This window comes from Pollachius pollachius (genome assembly GCF_949987615.1).
Source record: "Pollachius pollachius genome assembly, chromosome: 1".
Taxonomy (NCBI): Eukaryota; Metazoa; Chordata; class Actinopteri; order Gadiformes; family Gadidae; genus Pollachius; species Pollachius pollachius.
Window position 1 is genome coordinate 36,702,508 of NC_136934.1, and position 24,310 is coordinate 36,726,817.

General features: G+C 42.1%; 3 protein-coding genes across 3 annotated transcripts; 1 reads left to right on the forward strand and 2 right to left on the reverse strand.

Moving 5' to 3' along the window:
- Positions 1–7: 7 nt before the first annotated feature.
- mettl25b (methyltransferase like 25B) lies at positions 8–4,459 on the forward strand. The gene is made up of 8 exons (XM_079729818.1): positions 8–412; positions 531–649; positions 965–1,169; positions 1,318–1,380; positions 1,543–1,677; positions 1,753–2,570; positions 3,288–3,472; positions 4,308–4,459. Exons 1-8 carry the CDS (start codon positions 311–313, stop codon positions 4,391–4,393), a joined length of 1,713 nt encoding a protein of 570 aa, XP_079585944.1. The 5' UTR covers positions 8–310; the 3' UTR covers positions 4,394–4,459.
- Positions 4,460–7,694: 3,235 nt separating this feature from the next.
- On the reverse strand, positions 7,695–10,084 carry s100a1 (S100 calcium binding protein A1; the record flags this gene model as incomplete). Its single annotated transcript, XM_079753027.1, has 3 exons — positions 9,945–10,084; positions 8,683–8,852; positions 7,695–7,844 (listed from the first exon to the last, which is right to left on the reverse strand). Exons 2-3 carry the CDS (start codon positions 8,821–8,823, stop codon positions 7,695–7,697), a joined length of 291 nt encoding a protein of 96 aa, XP_079609153.1. The 5' UTR covers positions 8,824–8,852; positions 9,945–10,084.
- A 400-nt stretch (positions 10,085–10,484) lies between these two features.
- tlr18 (toll-like receptor 18) lies at positions 10,485–22,310 on the reverse strand. The gene is made up of 4 exons (XM_079729586.1): positions 21,892–22,310; positions 15,377–16,382; positions 13,973–15,155; positions 10,485–13,814 (listed from the first exon to the last, which is right to left on the reverse strand). The coding sequence occupies exons 2-4, from the start codon at positions 16,369–16,371 to the stop codon at positions 13,368–13,370; spliced, it is 2,625 nt and encodes an 874-aa protein (XP_079585712.1). The 5' UTR covers positions 16,372–16,382; positions 21,892–22,310; the 3' UTR covers positions 10,485–13,367.
- Positions 22,311–24,310: the final 2,000 nt, after the last annotated feature.

The following is a 24,310-nucleotide window of genomic DNA, read 5'->3' on the forward strand; positions in this document are numbered from 1 at the left end:
CTATGTTTCAGCTTTCAATTGTTGTTTTGTTTTAGAAACTAAAAAGCTGTTATACATCTCTCATCCCAAAATGATTAATTTATTCATTTTTAATTTAGGAAAAAAATCTTCACCGAATACTTTATTGGCCACCATATGTGCTCCATAGTTGAATGGAGAATATATTATAATAAGTTAAAGTATCTAAGCTTTTAAACATTACGGAGTCCTTAAATGTTAAGGCATTTCTATCCTGAAAAGCCTCGTCCAGACTTGGGGCTTTCATCTTCAACAGTATACAGGAGCAAAACCTTCCGATTTAAATTCGCAGATGTTCACATTAAGTCTCTCATCGCAGGACCAGAGGGATCTGGCGAGGAACCTTACTACGTTTCTATCCCAATACAAGTACATATCCGACTCCTACATAATTGTAAGTCGTATTTCACTCGCCAACCCTTATTGTCATTCTATATCCTATCTAGTGTGGGGGTTCACTTTCGTAATAAATTGTTAACTGCATTAGGTCAAACTACTATAATGTTCCACAGGAATTCTTCACAGAAGACCTCTGGGAAAGACTGCCAGCCCAATGGCGTGAGGTGTTATGTGATTTATCGTTTCCCCAGATCGCAGATCTCTTACTGGACACAAAATGTCAAGAAAAAAGGTATTGCATTTGATTTTAGAGAAAGGCGTTTGGGACCCCTCTTGTTTATCCTTATATAGGCTTGATATGGGGAGATTGACTTCCAAACTGACTTATAATTATCGAATGGGGTATTTCTGATTAATCATGGAGTGTGATGCAATGCATATATATTCACTGGGATATTAATACCATCCGATTGGTTTAAAATTATATTTAGTGCTGCGGATGAAAGTTGGGATCATTTCCACCCCAGAAACGGTTGGGACCTGATATGTCTTACCCTAATATTTGTCATCAGAGTCAAATTTTTAAGTAAAAGCGTTGTCATTACAGATACCCATCCGCGTGGCCTCTGTCTCTGCTGGCGTTTCGTGCCACTGCCCATGCTCTGTCCTTCCCCAGACGGGCTGGGCAGGGTGGAGCAGTAGACCCAGTGGAAGAGTTCCTGAAGAACCACAGCCAGAGCTCCATGCTGAGCCATATCTTTAGGAAACACGTTAAGCCGAAAAAACAGCATGAGATCCGCAAGCTTGGCTCGGTACGACCTATGGTGTTGTTGTATGGAAATCTATCGAGTTGTTGGTTATGGTCATATGGTGCTTACTGCTAATCGGAAATCTTGATCTATATTGTACTAAACCCTTATATCTCTCCTGGGATTAATAAAACCCATTTTATCTTGGTAGTTGGTAAAACAACTTTGCGACCAGACTAATTGTGAGGCGGTGGTCGACGTTGGATCTGGACAGGTAATTTGCTCTTTGTAAGTTGTCTCATGTATTATTTTGAGGAAACAACGATTCATATGTTCTCATTTCTCGCAACCACGTAGGACAGATACTTTAACAACATTTGGAAAGTATTTAAAATAGAATGTGGACCGCTTTAAATCCAAAGTATCTGTTCTGAAGGGGCACCTCACTCGCTTCCTCTCCTTCGGCCTGGGACTGTCAGTCACGGCCATCGAGGCGGATCAAAGGTTGGTGACCACGGCAACCAAGTTTGACGAGGAGCTCCTATGTACTTTGGAGAAGGAGAAGACAAGGGTTAGTCAACTGTCAGTTGCATTTGCAAAATACTGACAGTTTGTGGACAGGACTTGACCTGTCTCTCTCTTTTAGGATGGCCCCTCCCGTCTTTCTAAATCCGGCCCATCGCCTCGCCACGTGGTTGGTTGGGTGAACCCAAAGGCATCATGGGAGCTCTTCCTCAGGCAGCTCAGAGAGGCAGAATGCACGGCTGCGGCTCCCTCACCTCTTGGCTGCTCAAGTAGAAAGCGACACAGGGACTCAGCTGACCTAGACCAAACCCAGGCCCCCCTAGCTACTGGACCAGAACCCAGTGCTCTCTCCATCCCTTTTTCCGTCTCAGCCACAACTCCGCCCCCACACTGCTCCACCAACAGCTTTGGTTGTAGCCCACACGGGCGGCACTTAGAAGAGCTGGCGGGGCAGTCGGACAAGTCGCTAGTGTTGACCGGCCTACACGCCTGTGGGGACCTTAGCGCCACTCTCCTCCGCCATTTTGTGGAGTGCCCTCACGTGCGTGGCATCACCTCTGTGGCGTGCTGCTACATGAAGATCACCACCAGGGAGTACCCGAGCCCCCCAGGCCTGGTTGTGGCCCCCCCTGCACCGGCCCCTCCAGACCGGCCCCGGCTGGTGGCCGACAACAGCGATGGATGCTGTTTGGGCGAGTTCGGCTACCCGATGAGCTCGTGGGTGCGGGGCTTGCCGGGGCACGGTCTGTCCTATAAGGCGCGAGAGGGGGCGTGTCACGCCATGGAGGACTACCTGCAGAGGCTCAGGGAGGAGAGTCTGTTGCTTAGGACACACTGCTACCGGGCGACCCTGGAGACCATCATCAGGGAGGCTAGGCCCGAGATGCAGCGGGTGGGCGTCCAGACAATCAAGAAGGCCCACTTACTTCCGTTTACAGAGTGAGCTTGTTTCTCTTTTACAAAGCAACAACCAACCTCATCCGATAATGTTATTTCTAACCCCTTCTTCATACTTTTATTGGTATATTTAAAAATGTCACAGAAGCCTTGGCAATAAATAACGTTAAAGGTGTGTTGGATTTAGTGGCATCTAGTGGAATAGACTTGCCAGTAATAATAAGGTTTTAATTAGTATATAGAAAGTAAGAATCATGGTGTTTTTGACACATTAGAATTAACCTTTATACCTACACAGGGAGAGGGTAGTCTTCCAAAATGTGAGCCATGTTTCTACAGTAGACCAGAATGGACGGCTCTAGAGAGGACACTTTATTTGAATCATCGCTATTTTACATTTAAGCTATGACCTATCGTTTAATAGAATACATTTCCAAGTGTTTTTTATAAATCTGTCAAGGAATCTCATCACTTGGTTACTCAATGCCGTTTATGCCGACTATTTCATAATTTTTTATGACAGGCGACCGTAGCTCCTCTGCAAAGGGAGGGTTGGGGGGGGGGGGGGTATTCAGTTGGTTGCTAGACACCGCACCTTTAATGCTTATATACACTAGTATCCCCTTCTTTTTGAAATGAATCCACTGCTTTTCAAAGTCTACGTTATATATATTATATGCATGATGTACTATTTGTATACTTGGCGTCATGGTTATGGGCACCCACTGTCTGCTAAAGCTATGGTCCCTCAATCTCCAGGTACGCCCGCCTTGGCCTGGCCCGCTTGGGGCTCCCGCCCTCTCTGATCCTGGAGCCAGGCAGGCTGGAGGCCATGCTGGAGCAGGAGGGCAGGGTGGTGGTGTACTTCAGCCTGGCCCTGCTGTTGGCCCCCGCTGTGGAGACCTTGGTGCTTCTGGACCGCATCATCTACCTCCAGGAGAACGGTGAGGGAGGTTCACATGGTCTGCTGGATCCGTGGTCTATACTTTTGTAAAGGGAGGTCAGGCGTCCATAGTGTGCGGAGCTGAGGGTTGGTTTTAGAACAACCGTCTTGGCTGTTTTTAAGTTGCTTTCGGCACATCACAGACCAATGTACTTTTTAAGCTAAATAATATGACAATAAACGTCTTTCTTTCTCTAATCTCTTATTTTGTCAAATTAAACGATAAGATGGAGTTTATAGTTTTAAGAGCAAGTTACTCGAGAACTAGAGTGCAGACATTAGGGATATCAGCCAGTACCTGGTGGTTGAAACGCCCTAACCACTGATAAGACTCTTTGTCCCCAGAGAAATACATTTGGTTACACACCACATTGGTTGAGAGGCTGGCCTGTAAACAAATACAAGTCAACGGAGGAGCTGCAGTTTTTCTGGATCAAAAGCACCATAATGTTTACATTTCTCATAGGATCTCAATGACTCGTTTTTAAATTCGTACAACATATTTTATATAGATGTTTGTTTTTATTTTTTACTCCAATGTAAACCCTTGGATAATAACGACTCATTAAAATCTGTTGATAAATGTAAACATAAGTTATATTTATCCAGAAAAACCCCAGCTCCCCCGTCGTAACCATTTACCTATATTTGTTTACAGGCCAATCTTGTCTCAAACATGCTGGCAACGTTGACCTATGACCCAGAGCCCAAGGCAGCGTCTGTATGCGTCTATGCTTCCCTCTATATGGCTAGCTAGCTGCTACCCTGAGGAATAAATAGTGCTCATTTTAGTGAATAATATTGTTTCTATTTGTGTCCCTTCTGCGTCTCTGTAGGTGTGAAGAGCAAACTAGTACCTCTGTTCGATCCAGAACTCTCCCCACGTAACTTTGTGCTGGTGGCCATGAAGACGGATTGTTGAACAGAAATAGCTGTGGTTTAAATGAGGTCTATGTCATTTTTGTTTTATTTTATATAAAAGGCCTGTAAATTAAAATAAATTAAAGACATTTTGCTGGTTTATTTCCTTGTATGAATACATGTAAGAATGTTTTCATACAATGTTATTTGTAGAATGTTATTCACCAAAACAGAACATTTCGCTACATTGTTTGGACAGCAGATGGTGCTATTTCATAGAACACGACTTAACAGAAATAATGTAAGTCGTTGTAAGCATAATTCATTGTCCTATTGTCATCTTTTAAACAGCCCCTATTTTACCCCTAGGTGTGACTGATTAGCCATTACAAGCAGTTTCAAAATCTGCCCTATGATAGTGACATCCCAATTGGGCATGTAGGCCTATATATTATTACTTTACCAGAGACACACCATCTCTGCACATACCAACAGTTAGGCCTACCGGTCATCACTGTCAAACCCCTCGTTTGGATGCGTCAACATGCAAAGTGTATAAAGGCAATAGATTGATTTTGGCAAACTTCAGTAAATTTCTAGCAATTTCATAACTATTATGTATGTAATCATTTTATGAAGCTTTTAAAGTTTGGGATTTAATTAAAGCAATCTTTTACATACAGTGGGGCAAAAAAGTATTTAGTCAGCCACCAATTGTGCAAGTTCTCCCACTTAAAAAGACGAGAGAGGCCTGTAATTTTCATCATAGGTAAACCTCAGCTATGAGAGACAAAATGAAAAAGAAAATCCAGAAAATCACATTGTCTGATTTTTTAAGAATTTATTTGCAAATTATGGTGGAAAATAAGTATTTGGTCACCTACAAACCAGCAAGATTTCTGGCTGTCACAGACCTGTAACTTCTTCTTTAAGAGGCTCCTCTGTCCTCCACTCGTTTCCTGTATTAATGGCACCTGTTTGAACTCCTTATCAGTATAAAAGACACCTGTCCACAACCTCAAACAGTCACACTCCAAACTCCACTATGGCCAAGACCAAAGAGCTGTCAAAGGACACCAGAAACACAATTGTAGACCTGCACCAGGCTGGGAAGTCTGAATCTGCAATAGGTAAGCAGCTTGGTGTGAAGAAATCAACTGAGCAATTATTAGGAAATGGAATACATACAAGACCACTGACAATCTCCCTCGATCTGGGGCTCCACGCAAGATGTCACCCTGTGGGGTCAAAATGATCACAAGAACGGTGAACAAAAATCCCAGAACCACACGGGGGGACCTAGTGAATGACCTCCAGAGAGCTGGGACCAAAGTAACAACGGCTACCATCACTAACACACTACGCCGCCAGGGACTCAAATCCTGCAGTGCCAGACGTGTCCCCCTGCTAAAGCCAGTGCATGTCCGGGCCCGTTTGAAGTTTGCTAGTGAGCATTTGGATGATCAAGAACAGGATTGGGAGAATGTCATATGGTCAGATGAAACCAAAATAGAACATTTTGGTAAAAACTCAACTCGTCGTGTTTGGAGGAGAAAGAATGCTGAGTTGCATCCAAAGAACACCATACCTACAGTGAAGCATGGGGGTGGAAACATCATGCTTTGCGGCTGTTTTTCTGCCAAGGGACCAGGACGTCTGATCCGTGTGACGGAAAGAATGAATGGGGCCATGTATCGTGAGATTTTGAGTGAAAACCTCCTTCCATCAGCAAGGGCACTGAAGATGAAACGTGGCTGGGTCTTTCAGCATGACAATGACCCCAAACACACCGCCCGGGCAACGAAGGAGTGGCTTCGTAAGAAGCATTTCAAGGTCCTGGAGTGGCCTAGCCAGTCTCCAGATCTCAACCCCATAGAAAATCTTTGGAGGGAGTTGAAAGTCTGTGTTGCCCAGCGAAGGCCCAAAAACATCACTGCTCTAGAGGAGATCTGCATGGAGGAATGGGCCAAAATACCAGCAGCAGTGTGTGAAAACCTTGTAAAGACTTACAGAATACGTTTGACCTCTGTCATTGCCAACAAAGGGCATGTAACAAAGTATTGAGATGACCTTTTGTTATTGACCAAATACTTATTTTCCACCATAATTTGCAAATAAATTCTTTAAGAATCAGACAGTGATTTTCTAGTTTCTAGTTTTTTTCCTTTTGTCTCTCATAGCTGAGGTATACCTATGATGAAAATTACAGGCCTCTCTCATCTTTTTAAGTGGGAGAACTTGCACAGTTGGTGGCGGACTAAATACTTTTTTGCCCCACTGTAAGTACACAAGATGGAAAACATTTCCCATACTATTATGAACTTTACTAGGAAGTAGAGGAAAGTATGGTGTACCATTTATATATGCAGTTTAAATAGTTATTTTGCACAATACAGGCTTATGACAGGCAATGAAAGGATAAAATATGGGTACAATATGCTTTCAGAACGCATCCCTTAACACCACACACTGCTGTATTGTTCTGTTAGGGAGACGGATGAAGGAAAGGTCATTGATTTGGTACAAACTGAACAAAGTGCTTAACAGAAGCTGTGGAGCCAGCAGCACGATAAGATGGGTTCTTAAATCATCTGAGGGGAAATTGAGCATCCCCTTCAGAGGAAAGAAGTTTATCCAGTTAAACGGCCGGTTGGTTGGCTACTAAATGGCCTTCCAAAGTTCCAAGTGGAAATTCATATAGGCCTACTCCGCTTATAAAGTTACAGTAACATACACCATCCATCAGACGCCATTCGGCCATACAAAAGGGATGTAACTCAGCCCCGGCTCCTAGTGATGACATCATTACCAGCAGACCACGGCATTGCCAATTAAAAATCACTCACTGCCAAGTAGACAGTTGAAAACTAATGAAAGTCCGAAGCCCTCTAATGAAAGAGCTGTTGGCACCCATTGCAAGGTCTGTTTACTTGGCTGCTGAATGTGCTCAATTGACACAAGGGATATATATACAACCGGATAGCAGCTTCATAAATTCTTTGGATATTTGAACAATATGCAGAGATGACAAAAAAAAGGACACTCAATATCCCTGAACACAAGTTTAGGAAAAAAGGTGTAAGCATTATTAATTGTAGAATATAGTTTATTTTTGTGCAGAACAGGACATCTTTATTGACAAAGATGAACATAAAGAGCTTAGGTAGTCAGCTAACTTCTCCAAAACAGTGCTACAACAAAATTAAAGTGATCTTATGCCAGTTACAACACCCCAATACTGAGGGGACAGACGATCGATCACACCTATCATTTTGGCAGAATCTTTTTGTTTCGTAAATTACCAAAATCAATCTGGATTACAGATTTCTATGGGGGAGGATAGGGTGGGGGGGATGGGGGGATTACTTCTGTTGGCTCTGTATGAAGAACTCATTGCAGGCTACAGTCAGCGCCGCTACTAGAACCACAAACTCTTGGAAGTCCACCTCCCCATCCTGGTTCTCATCCAGGTCCCGCATGATCTTCTCCACCACCAGCGGATCACTACTTCCCTGAAACAGACATATCAGCAAGAACATGAGACGGCGCAGAGAGAAAGCAATGAAATGAGCAAAAGGCAGTACAAAAAAGTATTTTTGGGGGAGAGAAGGGAAGAGGAATGCATTAGAAGATCTTCATTGCCTCAGTGAATACATAGTGGACTTCACTTAATCATTTATTATTGCAAGTTTTTGATAAATCTAAAATATTTAAAGCCTGAAGGTAATGAACCATTTTGGATTGTTTTAAATTGCAATCCTTGCAACAGTGTTTAAAAATAGAAACATCCAATACATTTTCCCTCTACTAGCACATACACAAACAAAAAGGGAAAAATAAAATTCAGGAAAATCCCTGAACAGGTGTTCATACTCAAAAAAACAATGACAAGGGATAATCAGTCTGCTGTCGAAAAGGCTATGATGAGGTGCAGTGTACTCGATTCCCTTGCTGGAACCGTACTGAAACACTTGTTTGGTTTGTTAATCACTGCATTCAATGACCAACAGCTGTGCTTTGCCATGGCTTACAGGGACTTTAGTAGGGTTCATCACAGCCTTTTCACTGATAGGTGCTATGAGCGACACCTGTGCATCTCCAAGGATGAAGCCTCTTTAAAAAGGGTTTATTGGGCACCCACAGTCCTTTGGTCAAAAGGAATTAAGACATTTCTTAGGCACCGTTAAATAAACTTGGGATTTTGCTGTACACATCAGTTCATTCTTACACTATTATCTGAGAAGATTAATCAGTTCCCATTAGCTCATATTTTTCATATTTCCACCATTAGATTAACACATACAGGATTAAAAGTATATACAAATCAAGCACCAGGAACAGCCCACTTACAGCCAAAAACTCAGCGAGTTCCCCCTGGAGAAGGCTCTTCATCTCAGCTTTGCTCAGTTTGTACTTGTCCCCCTCCTTGGACGAGTAGGAGTGGAACACTTTGATCAGGCCTTCCATGGCGCTCTCCAGTTGGGAAGTCATCGTGTAGATAGCGCTGTCTGTTCAGATTCCTGGCCGGTACACCACCAGGAAGTAATTCAGTAAATAGGTGACTGCTTGGAAAAGTACAATATTTGTGTTATGTTATGTGGATTTGCAAGTGTTGTCATTACTGTTATATTTGTACATTTGGTACACTAGCTACAAACATTGTGGCTATTCCCATTTATATTCCTATTTGAATTTCCTTCGTGGACTATAAGGTGTCCATTCTAGGACCTGGAGATATTTGTTATTGTGTGCAGTGGGGGTCCATTATTGGGAGCCTTGATGTGTAACTATATCATCCATGGTCAATGTCACGATGCTCTTATGAGCAGCATTATGGTTCACACATGATCACAGGGTTAATGAAAGGAGTTTACAGTATTCAGAGTGGCCAACCTAAACCAACCCTCATCCAACCGATAACTGACACTCTTCTTGAAGGGAACAGAGTCACAGCACCCAATCTGACAGTTTTAGTGGAGCAACAAAGGACCATACCCCCTGCAGAGAAAGAGGTCGTCAAGGGCAGCCGAGGAAGTATAATCGTGGCGCTGGAATGGCTTTGCCATTCCATTAATGCAAGTCATTTGATACCCGCTAAAAGGTAACCGAACTCATCTTGCCATCACCCACCGTCGCCGTGACGGTGTTTACTAGGAATATTACAGATTCTTAGACCTTACGGAGAGATTTTCCGCAATAAATTATGCAACCCTGCGGTCCATAATGCATGGGTACAGAGAGACGAGGGAGAAGAGGCTAATTTGGTAGAAAGACCTTTTCAGATCTTTCTACCAAATTACCCTTTGGGCTAGGCTATACATCACATCCTAAAAAATGAAAAAGCTGCCATTACACTGGCTCCTATCGTTCTAGTTTGACAATTAGCGAGGCTATATTCGAAATGTCCGAATGTCGAATGTCGAAAGTAATTATCCCTTAACTTTACCTCAGTTTCTACCTTGCGTCTAAAACGGATAATTTGCACATGTTCAAATGCAAGTGTTACTTTTATTTGACGAATTATTACTTAATATCCCATGTCTGTTGTACTTGTGGGTCAGTACCATGACCATACGATTTAAAAGTTAGTAAAATAACAAGGCAGAACTCACCTCAGTGTTTTGGTTATCAAGCGCTGGTGGACGAACTCCTCACCGCGACTCATCAATTAGAAGCTGGCGTGTACTGCAGCATGGATCACCTGTGGCAACAAGGCAGGTTTGCAGTGACGTAATACATAGCCTTTGTCAATCAAATTATAAGGATGTTTTTTTTTAATATACTAATATACTTTATGGTTGGCCTTCTTAAAAACAAATAGATTCTCGTCAGGAAAAACAAATACAGTTTAAGTTGAAAATGGAACATGTAAGGACCTGGATTTGTGAGTGCCAATAATGCCAATAGTGCCATTAATGTTTGGATCGAAAATGCTAAACTTTGGCTCCTAGACGAAAGTTGATGGAGGGAAAAACTGATGGGTTCTTGTTTTAAAACCCATGCTTTTGTTTGAAAATAATCTTCAAGATAAATGATACATTTGAATGCTTGTTTTTTATTATAATTGATGGTGGGCTAATGCGGGGATATAATAAGACTATAAGGATATTATTTTGTACATTTTCGAGTAAAACGTTACTCATGAAAAGATGTTGCTTCTGATTACAGTTTTTATTATTTAACAAATAATACATTGTTGGTGTAAAAATATATCACAAATGTGCAGCATTCTTGAATTTACAAAGTCAAAGCTTATGACAAAACAAAAGTAAAGAAATGTTTCTAGAGATACAAAAAAGTTTTTTACATTCAATGTTTCAGAATACCATGCAACCTTCTGAACTTTCTCCCCTAATGATTGTCATGGTGCCATCTGGTGAAAGTTTAAAAACAGCCATCTACAATATTCTGATCCTGCAATACCATATTACATAATCAGTGCCATGATGTTATCTAAGTCTATTCTAAATGTAAAAAGAAATATCAGCAATAAAGTTTCTATAAAAAAACCTTGTTCTGCACATATTGGCAGTTCAAACAATAGGCCTATTAAACCTTCTGATCCTTAAAGTGCTTGGCTATTATCTTATTTCTCTGATTAGAAAACGATGTGTCCCTTAAAGCTAAGGTAGGCAATTTATTTGGAACCATTTTTGTCATATTTCTCTTTACATCCCAACAGCAATCATTAGATCAGAAGCTATGAAAAAAATGAAAGAATCCACTATATGTGCCTCTCGCAGGTTTGTACAAAGCCCGCCCAATCACTTAATTTGGGCCAAATGAAATGATTCGATGGCCTACCTGTCTGTCTACCTACCTACCCGCCTACCTACATGTACTCTGCCTGTGCACTCAACGCGCATTACCCAGTCTTTCAAAATGCTAGGCAGATCTATTGCTAAAGGCAGCAAGCTAGTCATTTTTGGATACTTTCAGAATCGAGCTGACTCTGGAAAACTGTCTTGTTACTCCAAAGTTGCCTACCGTAGCTTTAAGTAGAAGTGGATTATTGTGTGTGTGCGTGCGTGCGTGCGTGCGTGTGTGCGTGTGTGCGTGTGTGTGTGTGTGTGTGTGTGTGTGTGTGTGTGTGTGTTATTTGCGTGCTTACATGAGCGGCATTGACATACATTTGGGTGTGCAATGTCAGTGCACATACAGTGGGGCAAAAAAGTATTTAGTCAGCCACCAATTGTGCAAGTTCTCCCACTTATAAAGACGAGAGAGGCCTGTAATTTTCATCATAGGTAAACCTCAGCTATGAGAGACAAAATGAAAAAAAAAAATCCAGAAAATCACATTGTCTGATTTTTTAAGAATTTATTTGCAAATTATGGTGGAAAATAAGTATTTGGTCACCTACAAACCAGCAAGATTTCTGGCTGTCACAGACCTGTTACTTCTTTAAGAGGCTCCTCTGTCCTCCACTTGTTTCCTGTATTAATGGCACCTGTTTGAAATCCTTATCAGTATAAAAGACACCTGTCCACAACCTCAAACAGTCACACTCCAAACTCCACTATGGCCAAGACCAAAGAGCTGTCAAAGGACACCAGAAACACAATTGTAGACCTGCACCAGGCTGGGAAGTCTGAATCTGCAATAGGTAAGCAGCTTGGTGTGAAGAATTCAACTGTGGGAGCAATTATTAGGAAATGGAATACATACAAGACCACTGACAATCTCCCTCGATCTGGGGCTCCACGCAAAATCTCACCCTGTGGGGTCAAAATGATCACAAGAACGGTGAACAAAAATCCCAGAACCACACGGGGGGACCTAGTGAATGACCTCCAGAGAGCTGGGACCAAAGTAACAAAGGCTACCATCACTAACACACTACGCCGCCAGGGACTCAAATCCTGCAGTGCCTGACGTGTCCCCCTGCTAAAGCCAGTGCATGTCCGGGCCCGTTTGAAGTTTGCTACAGAGCATTTGGATGATCCAGAACAGGATTGGGAGAATGTCATATGGTCAGATGAAACCAAAATATAACTTTTTGGTAAAAACTAAACTCGTCGTGTTTGGAGGAGAAAGAATGCTGAGTTGCATCCAAAGAACACCATACCTACAGTGAAGCATGGGGGTGGAAACATCATGCTTTGGGGCTGTTTTTCTGCCAAGGGACCAGGACGTCTGATCCGTGTGACGGAAAGAATGGGGCCATGTATCGTGAGATTTTGAGTGAAAACCTCCTTCCATCAGCAAGGGCACTGAAGATGAAACGTGGCTGGGTCTTTCAGCATGACAATGACCCCAAACACACCACCCGGGCAACGAAGGAGTGGCTTCGTAAGAAGCATTTCAAGGTCCTGGAGTGGCCTAGCCAGTCTCCAGATCTCAACCCCATAGAAAATCTTTGGAGGGAGTTGAAAGTCTGTGTTGCCCAGCGAAGGCCCAAAAACATCACTGCTCTAGAGGAGATCTGCATGGAGGAATGGGCCAAAATACCAGCAGCAGTGTGTGAAAACCTTGTAAAGACTTACAGAAAACGTTTGACCTCTGTCATTGCCAACAAAGGGCATGTAACAAAGTATTGAGATGACCTTTTGTTATTGACCAAATACTTATTTTCCACCATAATTTGCAAATAAATTCTTTAAACATCAGACAATGTGATTTTCTAGATTTTTTTTTTCTTTCATTTTGTCTCTCATAGCTGAGGTATACCTATGATGAAAATTACAGGCCTCTCTCATCTTTTTAAGTGGGAGAACTTGCACAATTGGTGGCTGACTAAATACTTTTTTGCCCCACTGTATATGTGTTGGTTGATCAGTCAGTAATCCCCAGCCTCTGAAGCAGAAAACTGTTAACAGATATGTCTTACAGAGGGACACGTCACAACAAGCAGGTTATTGACAGTATTGACAGTAGAGTACAATATGGGAGAGCACTTTGGAGCCAATGACTTCATGGCTGTTCACTGCAGGGTTTCTCAGAGATAGACAGGCCCACACCAGAACCATGCAAATGTACGTCTATTTTGAAGGACGTTGCATTGATTTTGGTGCATTTTCTTGCAAAGCTGATCTTTAGACTGCTATCGGGATGGGCTTGAGGAATAGTTCTTTATAAGTCTCAATTTCCTCTCCGTGGAGCTCTGCTTTATCTACCCCATCATCTTGCTGGTCCTCCTCCATGGGGGGCTCTATCACGGACACCCCACCCTCTGAGGCCGCCCTGCTCCTTGTACTGCCAGCTCTGCCTCTGGTTAGAGATGGCTTGCCCAGCACGCTCTTCAGCTGTGCCCAGAAGAAGGGCTGGTGCTTAGGCTGCTGCGGCCACTCCAGGTAAGTTTTGGTGCTCAGCATCTTCTTCAGCTTGCAGTACTTGCTGGGCAGGGAGTGGGGGTCGATGGGCTCCAGCACCACCAGGATGACGTCGCTGAACGTCTTGCCCATGGCTCTCTGCTGGGCGAAGTAGAGCTCGTAGTTGCACCACTCACTGTTCACAAAGTGCCGGGAGAGTACAAAAATCACCTGAGAATAAAAATAACAAAAAAATTGTCAAATTAGCCTTAACTCCATCAACATCATTTGAAAAAAAATTATATTTGATGGGGTGTTTTAGCCTTTGGAGACAGATAGCAGCCTAAGACAGATGGCATTACTTATTCTGAAGTACAATACTGCGCTACCTTTCGGCTGTTTTCAATGTTGTCGATGATGTTGTCGATGATCCACTTTCCAGGCATGAAGTCCCTCTCGTGAATACACAGACGGTAAGGGTCCCTGTTGTTCTCCAGGCAGGGCAGGAGGTGATCCCTGACCCAGTCTCCGTCTGAGTGACAGTAGGATATGAAGGCGTGGTACACAAAGACCTCCCCCTCCCCGGCTGCCCTCTCCTTGTGGGCTCTGTATTTCGCCCTGACAATTTGGTAGGTGGCCTTTGCATACCATGGAATATTGAAAATGTAGCAGATCAGCATCAGTATCATCCCCACGGCGGCCGTCACGGCAACCGAGATGACAACCACCAGTCGCATGTCACAGGCCACGTGTGCAGGGAGGTAATTGGCTATGATGGTGTTCAGGAAGGGCTCCGGGTGATAACACTTGTAGTTCTCAGGCCACTCCATGAGGTTCACTTTCCCCTGAGACTTGGTCTGCTGGATGAAGGCATGGAGCTCGCATGTGCAATGGTAGGGGTTATTGCCAGCACTGAGTTGAGACAGTAGAGGCATCTCCCGGAAGGATTCCACGCTGATGATCCCAAACGAGTTGCCGTCCAGAGTAAGTGACCGCAGGGAGGCGCTTCGCCAGTGCGGAGGGATGAACTTGATTTTATTGCCACTGAGTAGCAGTTCAGTGAGCTGGGTGGTTTGGTCAAAGAAGGTCATGTCCAGCTGGCCCAGGCCGCAGTTGGACAGGTCCAGGAACTGCATGGTGGTGGGCAGACACTGCAGTGCCTCACTCACAAACTGGTTGTGGTGAGCGATCAGTCTGGTGATGTTTGGCTTCCACACGCAATCCCTGCTTCCCTCCAAGGAACCTATCATGTTGTGGCTCAGATCAAGAACCTCTAGTCGCTTAAACTCCTGAGTCAAGTCCGACATTTCCTTCAGGCTGACAAGGCTGTTGGTGCTCATGTTGAAGATGCGAACATGGGGCACACTACCCGTGTAGTCGCACCTCTTGTTGTAGAGCACAGAGTCCTGCAGACGGTTGTTGGAAATGTCCAGCGTCTCCGCACTCCCCATCTCTGCCCAGGCGTCACACGGCACCGAGTTGAAGTACACATACTGGAGGGACAGCTGCTTTACCTTGTTGAACCAAGTGAAGCGCCAGTCAAATCGCAGCACATCAGGATTACTGATGTACCTGGTTGAACAGATTTAGAAATAAACAATTTATATATAACAAAGTGCACAAGGAGAATAAATGTGATTGAATCAGTTAGCGTTCATCTATCACTTTAAAATAGGATAGCCCCTTTCAGATTTACAGCTTTTTGCATTTAATAAATGCTACTACTATTACTTTTCTATTACGTTGTTTAGCAGACAATACCTCTTCACATATCAGGCATGCAGGATACTTACCACAGATCCAATCTATCCAATTTAAGGTTTGTTATGCTGGATCCTGCACTGCTGTCTTCAAACGTAGGTGAACGAGCAAAGTCGATGTACTGAAGCCTCAGTCTCTTCACAATGTTGGCCTCCTGTAGGTTCATTAAGGCCATCCGTAGAAGATTCTCGTTGAACTTTCCACGATGAAAGATGAGCTGGTAGGCCTTAACGTACCTTAAATTGAAGAAAATGTCTTCCTTCCCCGAGAAGTGCATGAACTCAAATAGGTTGCGGAACTGAATGGCAGTGAAGGTCTTGTTTGCAATATCACTCAGCATTAAAGGGAGAGCTTGAGGTCTTTGGTCAATTGCCATATCAAATCCCATCTGCTGTGTCTGGATCACCTCTAAACTACCAAGTTCATAGAAGCTCAAATTGGAAGTGCACTTGATAGCAAATCCTTGTAATTTAATGTTTTTCAATGGCTGAAAGTCCCCCTTTTTGAGTCCCATGACCAGGGGTCCGCCCATGGAAAGGACTTGGAGTTTGACCAGTTTGGAGAAGCCTTCCACTAAGGTGGCACGTTCGTAGAGGTTATTAGACATGTCGAGTTTTTTGAGATTTATAAGCGAAATCAGAGCTGGGCCAGGGATCTCACGCAGGGAGTTGTTGAATATATTTAGAGACTCCAGGATGGGGTTGTGCTTGAAGGCATCTTCATCAATGTAGGAAAGGTTATTGAACTGCAGCTGAAGGACCTGAAGATGGGGGAGATTCTGGAAGTCTTCAGCATAGACAGCTTGAAGTTTGTTGTAGGAGAGATCCACCTTCTCCAGTGTGGAGGGAAATTGTCTCCAGGGAATGCGGTCGAGCTGTCTTCCCAGGCAGTCTGCAGAACGGCCAGAGTTGTAAATATGACAAGGTCGTTCTTTGGAGATCGTCGTTGGGACCATGGGCGTGGTCAGGGAGTGGGATGTGACCAATGCACAGATTAGAACACTTCGGCTCAACAATGTCCAAAACATTGTGGATTGATCTGAAACCAAATAGAAAGGAGAGATGTAAGTCTTGGTTGCCTTTCTGCGTAAATCCAGCAACAACGCAATAGCATTTGTCTTCAGGGTGCCTGCAATAATGCTTTGACTTGGGAGGTCCTAACTGATATGTTGCCCTCAAGTTTGCTGCCTGGTTGAAAGAGAGAAGTGAAAACTCCCACTGTGTCTGCCATGCAGAAACAACACGGGTTAAGGGAAATCCATCTATCTTTCTCCCGGATGTACCCATTGAGTAAAAATAGCTTAAGCAACATGTTGGTTTGAAATGCATCTCCAGGAAACGGATGGCAGAGGATGTGCAGTAATTCAGGAGTACAAATTGCATAATTTGTTCAAATAAATGACTAGTTCTCTAAATTATAAGTACATCCGACCTGATGAGCCTAACATGGTTTGAACCCTACGAATATAAATGTTTTTCCTAATGTACTATTTTGTACTTTTTTGTAGTTGTTTCAAGAAAGTACCTTGTAAAATTGGTTAAATTTAAGGTATTTAAATCAAGGTAAGCATTGATTTATTAATATAATTTTGAATATGTGTACCAAAGTATGCAGTGGCATACATTATACAGGGTTGCCAGGAACTCTATCAGCCTACCCCAGCACAGGATGGTTGATTCACAAGTGAATACAGCCACAGTAGACTTCCAGGTCATCCAAATATCTAATATATCGGAATATTAACCTCAGCCATATCATCTGAGATACACAACCCGGGAAAAAAAACATGACAAAACAAATGTGAAGGTTGGAAGATTCAGCACAAAGTTTCCATTTACACTGCATCACATTTATATCTTCTGAACTAGTTTTACTCCATGTTATCCCCTTAGTCTTATCTTGTCAGACTCGTCTCAATCACCACATTATTGTTGTTCCTGCGTGTGTCATCTGGCTTTATAACCCCACTAAACAAACAATCTGATCCAATATAGAATACTTATGTTTGTGCAAACGGGAACAATAGATTGCAGTAGATCAGCAATTTCCTTTTGAATAGCATTTATAGATCAATACGAGGAAGAGAGGGGCTGTGAATCTCTTATCAACTTGTCTAGGCCAGGGGTTCAAAATATGTGAAAGATAATAATATCCAATATAGTTCAAGTTATGATTTACACAGCATATTAATTCAACATTAGTTTAATACATTTAAACAGTCCAGTCAATTCCCAAACCAGTCAAATTTCTAATGAAAATTACACTACAGAACAGGAGTATCAAATATTTCTATCATATTGCTGATTTGATTTGATTTGATTTATTTGGAATAAAGACATATCCAAGGGATAGAAGAAAAACATGACAAAGTGCAAGCACTTATTTCCATCATGGTCCCTGCTCTAGGTGTAATCCAAACGATTTGGGACTCTTCAGGGAAACAAGCAACTTGCCATGTAACTCTCTCTCACAATAATTTGATATCCAGCCAAGAAACTCCTCACTTTAGACAGAGGACGATATTACTCACTGTTCTTAGTAAATATATGAATGTAATAGACTGTATCCATTCAATGATTCATGGTGCTCTCTATTTGTTTATAGGGTTGCTCCCTGCTCTGTTCCTTAATGTCTTATTATTCTTTCGACAAGAAAAATCTTTGATAGTATTTAGTAACCCATTAGAGCAATGATTTACACTTAATACAATATTATGTGGGCCTAATCAATTTATTAGTAAGGTTTAAGTATGGCCCAGTATCAATGCAATCGTTTTTTAAAGCTTTAAAGGACAATTTCACCATTTCACAAGATCAGATAGGTCAACCATCTACAATGTGCATGTAAACTCGGGCTGGTAAGCCATTCAACTACTGTGGGGTAAACAGAAGGAATGAACAGTAATACTAGACGTTAATCATTCTCTACCAATATTGGTAACAGATCTGGAAGTTGACCTTGTATTCAAAGAATAAGACACTTGTAGAAAGTGTTTCTTTTTATTCTGAAAGTATACCTTCTGCTCCCCAGTTTATCTTGTCAAGTTAACAAGTACCCTGTGTAGGAGTGGCATGTGTGGTAAACAATCTCATCCTTACTCATAAACTCATTTTCAAAACACACAAGCCACACTCTTCACTTTGTTGTGTGCGCAGGGGCCCAATTTAATGGTTTTATGGAAGTTGGCCTCCAATAGCACACAACTGGCAAAGACAGTGGCTGGGAAACCACACGTCTGCACATGCAGAGGGGATAATATTTGTTTTCATTGGACTCGTAAAGATAACATGCAGAATTCAGCCTTTATTTTGAAAGGAGAAGACTGAACAGACATTGTGATTTTCTTGCCGTTGTCCTCCTTGACCAGTGTAAAAAAATCTAAATAATGCCACCAATAAACATACTCACAGAGAGTGTCTCTGCAGTGAAACTAAACAACCCCAGGCAACAGTGCTGTACTCAATAATCATACTACAGGAAGCTAATAGATCCAGCTTGACTAGTTCCTGGCAGCAAGAACTGGGAAAGAATGTTTACTGACAATTTGTTTACATTGTTTACAATGGTTGCATGTCACAGAGAAAGCTTTATGGGTAGAGTTATAATCAACCACACTTATTATTTATTTTGTGAAGCTTTTTTCATTGTGTGCCTGACATCTATAAAGCAAGACTAGAATGTTATCAAACGTGTGTCTTGTTATTGCAAGACTTTCTGTCTTTATTCAAGCTGATTTAGAAAATGAAAGTTCTGGTTTTGTCCGATTAGATGGTTAGGGTGAGGATTATGCAAATCATTAAAAGGAAAAAGCAATGATTTGTCATAAAAAAGTCCTCTCATAATCTGCAACATTCAGTGTTTGGGAAATGGTCAAAAACATATTCAAGGGGCGAGGGGGTTTGAAAGGCCTAACCCCTAACTGCTAAACAGTCACATTTCTGAACATTTTGGATAAAATAATCAGCTAAATGCGACTGCTATGACAAAATGTGTTCTATATAGCATAAAAATATGTTACATAAGAATAGGCCTAAAATAATGAACAGCTGTAATATTGATGAAACAACAACATAGCCATTGATTGGTTGGTGATTGTCATCATGGTGTGTGTCCAATGCTGTATTATTAGACGTGATATTTACTTAACTCTTGATATGCGGTTTGTCTTTATCGACAAGCTTCGGCGGTACCCATGCCGACAACCCCAAGCAGCACATCAGCACCAAACAGTGACATCAGTTATGTTCCCTGATGGTCTGATGACGCAGCAGGATGTTTACAGGCTGCATACAATCAGCACAAACATAGGTGGAATAGACGACTGGAGGCGTGACCACTTCCACCCCGGGGTCAACCATTTTGTCCGGTACACCTACGTACTGTCCACTTGTCTCTGCCGTCTGTTTGTTAGTACTTCCTTTCTAAACTGCAAGCTAGGTTTTAAATGTCCAAGTCCAAATAAAGTCAAAACATCAAGTAAGTAGCGGTAAATAATGGGGTGTTTGACTCCCGGCCGAAAGCAGACTGGGTTTTATCCCCAATGTACACAGCCAAGCATTCTTTAGCAAGATGCCCTAACCACTGCCTGCTGCTAAATTAATAAAAGTGTTTTCTTAACAAGTTGATACAAAAAACTAGTCTCATACATCCTAAGATGGTTTGATAATACTCAAAGGAAAAGCTGTTATTTGTTCCTGTTTTTCTGAGTGATTTGTTCAGTTTGTTGTGTTCCCCCAGTGTTTACTATAGTGTGCACTACAGTGTTTTCTACAATGTTCAGTAGAGCAGCAGTTCTCAAACCATGGGTCGGGCCGCAGGGGTTCCCATGCCATGGAGCAGTGGCTACTGGGCCATAGTCAAAGACATGTGCATTAAACACTCATTGACCCATCCACCACGGAATCTGCAGTTGCCATATCACATGTCACATCCCTCTGAAACCGATTGAACCAACCCCTGATTGCAAACTGACACCCACTTTATTTGACATTGATAGTAATTAGGCAATTGAAATCCTGTTTATATTCAGGTTATTTATGCATGTCTAAGTGGGCCCCAAAAGCTGAGGGTCTACTTGTTTATTGGGCCTCGGCTTGAAAAAGTTTGAAAAGGCTGCAGTACAAAATACTTAAGCTTGACTTGATAGGACCTCACTAATCCATCTATGAGTGGATTCAGATTTATAAATCCTGAGGGAAATTATTTCTGTCAAAAGATTAGAAAATAAAATATCATTCCAAATATGAAATGCAAACGTTTAGGCTAAGGCAAAAAACAAACAAAAAGTCAGCCTACATATCAAGAGATAACTAAGAGAACGCAATCACTCTACTCATTAGGGTTCAATCTAGTGCCGGCAAGAACAATGAGGACTTTGAGTGTCTTTGTTTCTAATATTCATTGGGATGAAATACATATGAGTTATATCTGAAGCGTTCATCTAATGGGATTCATGGCAGTTATAATTAACACAATTCCAGGGGGCTACACAATGACAGTGACATTTTAACCAGCAACTTTCAATATCTGGAGACTTTTTCTTTAAACTAGAGTTGAAGAGAAAGTAAAGTACAAAAACAAATGTTCCAAAGGAAATGCCTTGGCTTCCTCTTCAGGCTTCTATCACATATTGTAGCAGATGTTTTTGGCCTGATTCAAGCCTGATCACACTGTGCCAGGTCACCGCCACCCTGTGTCTTGCTTGGTATAATTCAGTGTTTCTGTTAGAAACTGAACATTGTCTTGGTCTACCTTATTGAATGATTTAAACGTCTGTATATCCATCAGTCATTCCAGAAAAGCTATGTTTGCAAAAGACAGAAGTTTTCCTAAAAAAGTATGCTGATGACAGATCCTTGGGAAATTAGGTTTCAGGTTTGCCTGCTTAAAAAGTGGTTTTCTTTATGTCTGTAACCTTGCTTAATTGTTTAAATGTTTGAATTTGTTGAAGGTTTATTGATTATGCAAGAAGCTGATCCTGTATCCTTGGTAACAGCCAATGATCGATCAGATGTCAACGAATTACAAATCAAACTAAAGCGCTGTAATCATTATTTTCTATTTTATTAATCGAACTCTGGGAACACCTGTTTATCTGTTATTCTGTTATCTTGTTATCCTGTTTTACCTGTTTTCTTGTTAGATCCATGCAATGTAAATGGTTTCAAGACACAATTGCAAATGGATTACAGTATTGACATATTCGCACATAAACACACACATACACCAATACAAAGAAAGAAACGTACATACACAAGGCACAGTAAAAAAAAAAAACACGACACACACACACACACACACACTCACACACACACACACACACACACACACACACACACACACACACACACACACACACACACACACACACACACACACACACAGTAACAACAGTGATTGGCAACAACTAAATAATCGTTATAACAGATTGTAATTATGTACCCAACTACTTTGTTGTTCTACAAACAGATGGCAAAGCACACTATGAGGCACACTTACAACCAACGCAGCCTTTAGAATAACTTCAGCATATAAACAAACTACGTACCCAAGAGGTCCTCCCAGTTGAAGACACTGACCAGCAACCCGCTCAGTTCAAGGTCTCGACACTCACTAGATTGCAACTCCAGGAGCGCACTATAACCACCTGTATTCTCACAAATCAGAATTGAGATGAAATGTAGCTGCAATCTATGTGAAAGGGGCGTTTCACAATCTTTACCTCAATGTGTTCGACCAATCATGTAACCGGAGGGGGGGACTTGTAAGCGCGTAATTGAACATACACTCGGCAGCGGTAAAATGTAAAAACGTGTCTGAGACGGTTTCAAATACACCGTGTAAACTGGCCACTGTAGAAATACAATTATGATAATCCCATTCTGAATGCTTCATCCAATTGCGAGAATGAGTTTTCTTCGGTAGAATATCTCCACCCCTTTCATGTCTTGGTTTCCGGCCAGTCGATGTGCCGTCTCCCCTAGAATCCCTGCTCTAGCAAAGTGGGACCTGAGATCCGAGTTGAGCTCAACTGTGGTCCACCCTCCCTCCTCTTCCTGGGGGAGAGTGCTGGAATGTTGGATGCGTGTGTGTGTGTGTGTGTGTGTGTGTGTGTGTGTGTGTGTGTGTGTGTATGCGTGTTTATGTGCGCGCGCGCGTGTGTGTGTACTGGCTTGTGCAATAGCTTGCATGGTTCATGGTTAGGGTTTTCATCAAGGAAACTGCTGCTTAATGTATTTGAGTTCCCTTTGCCTTTCTTTTTGAAGAAGAATATTGCAAGACTATCAACAGGAGTGAGACTGGAGGCATAAGGTAACAACAACAATAAAAACAATAATAAATCCTAATGGCAAAACAGGATTATTCTAAATATTATAACTATTTATACTAACATTTATACTTCTATCATTATCATTAATACATTATTATAGATTTTACTCTCATGAATAACACTTCAGTCCATTTTTTATTTTTAAAGAGAACACTTCTCCGTATGACCTATAGATGGCGGTAAAGCTTTCCTATCTTGAATGCATCTCATCAGCTGTCAACCATTTTGTGTCTAGTTGTGTCTTGTTAGTGGTGCATCCCCTCCAATGATCCATACTCCTAGCATTCCAATGACTAGAAAGATATGTCCAAACAGAACAACGGATTAGATAGATATCAGTATAAATAGGTTAATATATATGTAGTAGAGGCTACTACATGTGTGTTTTACAAGATCAATTTGACATGCAAAACGTGAGAGATATCATTTGAGTACTTTATTAATTTTCACTGCACATCTTAAATTCTGGGAAACACATCATTATGTTATGTCCTTTAAAAATACATGAGGTGGCATTGGAAGGGCATGGAACATATATAAATCACTTTATTAGAATCTGTCATGTTATCTTTAAACTCATATATAAATCGATATAGATATCAAGACACGTAATTGTGGCACACACACATAAGATATAGTAGCCTACTTGGCACTCGAAAAACCCAAAGTAGAAACGGAGGACAACTAACTTCACCCGATCTAGCTGATTCGTCTGCAGCAGGTCCTGAATGCCTGAAATCCAGTGTTTTTGTTAAACGGCCGGTTTATGAGTATGACTGTGTGTTAAAAACCTGTAGTATGCCGTAGCCTTGGATGCAGCAGCAATAGCAGCAGAAGCATTAGCAGCTCTGAGCCAGTTTCAAGGGCAGATGCAGCCTGTGCTGCGCTAGGCGTATTAAGTGACGTCATTAGAGCGATGGCCTGTAGTGGGGGGTGGGCTGGGTGGGGGGTAATTAAGTAAAGTGCTCAATGGGAATCGTCTGTATATAATACACCAGTAGCACCGGCCAGAGCGGCAATGAAGGGTGAACATAATCTACTTGCTGCAGCCTCTGGTTCTGCTGGGGTTGATGCTCGGGATGGAATCCAGTACCTTTCTGCCGAAAGGTCCTGGATTCAGTCCCCAATGTGCTGCGATGTCTCTAAGCCCTTTGCATGGATGAAGTGTCTGCTGAAATAGATTGGTACAGGGGAACAAGCCAACCACCAGGCATGTGGATGTGGACAAGCGCTAGTATGCGACACAGTTCACAGTCTGTTTCAGTGCAATGCAGTAAGCAGCAGCCCTCACATTAGGGGGACACAACAACCAGACCAGGCCCAGAGTGAGACTGATTTTTAACTGACGGCAAGATTTACCCATTGTTATATATTTCCGCCTTGGATCGAAATTAATAATCATCGTCTGTCGGCTCCAAAGTCTGATTGACTATTTATGTTGTCCCCGACATAATAATTAGTTTGGTTAAGCCAGGGGGAAGCAATATTATTTAACAATGGTTTCCGTGGCCAGTTGCAGCGACTGCTATATTATGAATTACCGTGCATGCCTTTGGTCTATAGATTCAGTGTTATTTTATGAGTGGAAATTGTAGTCCAACAGCAGTGTAACTGTCATAGTGCAACCACACAGTCA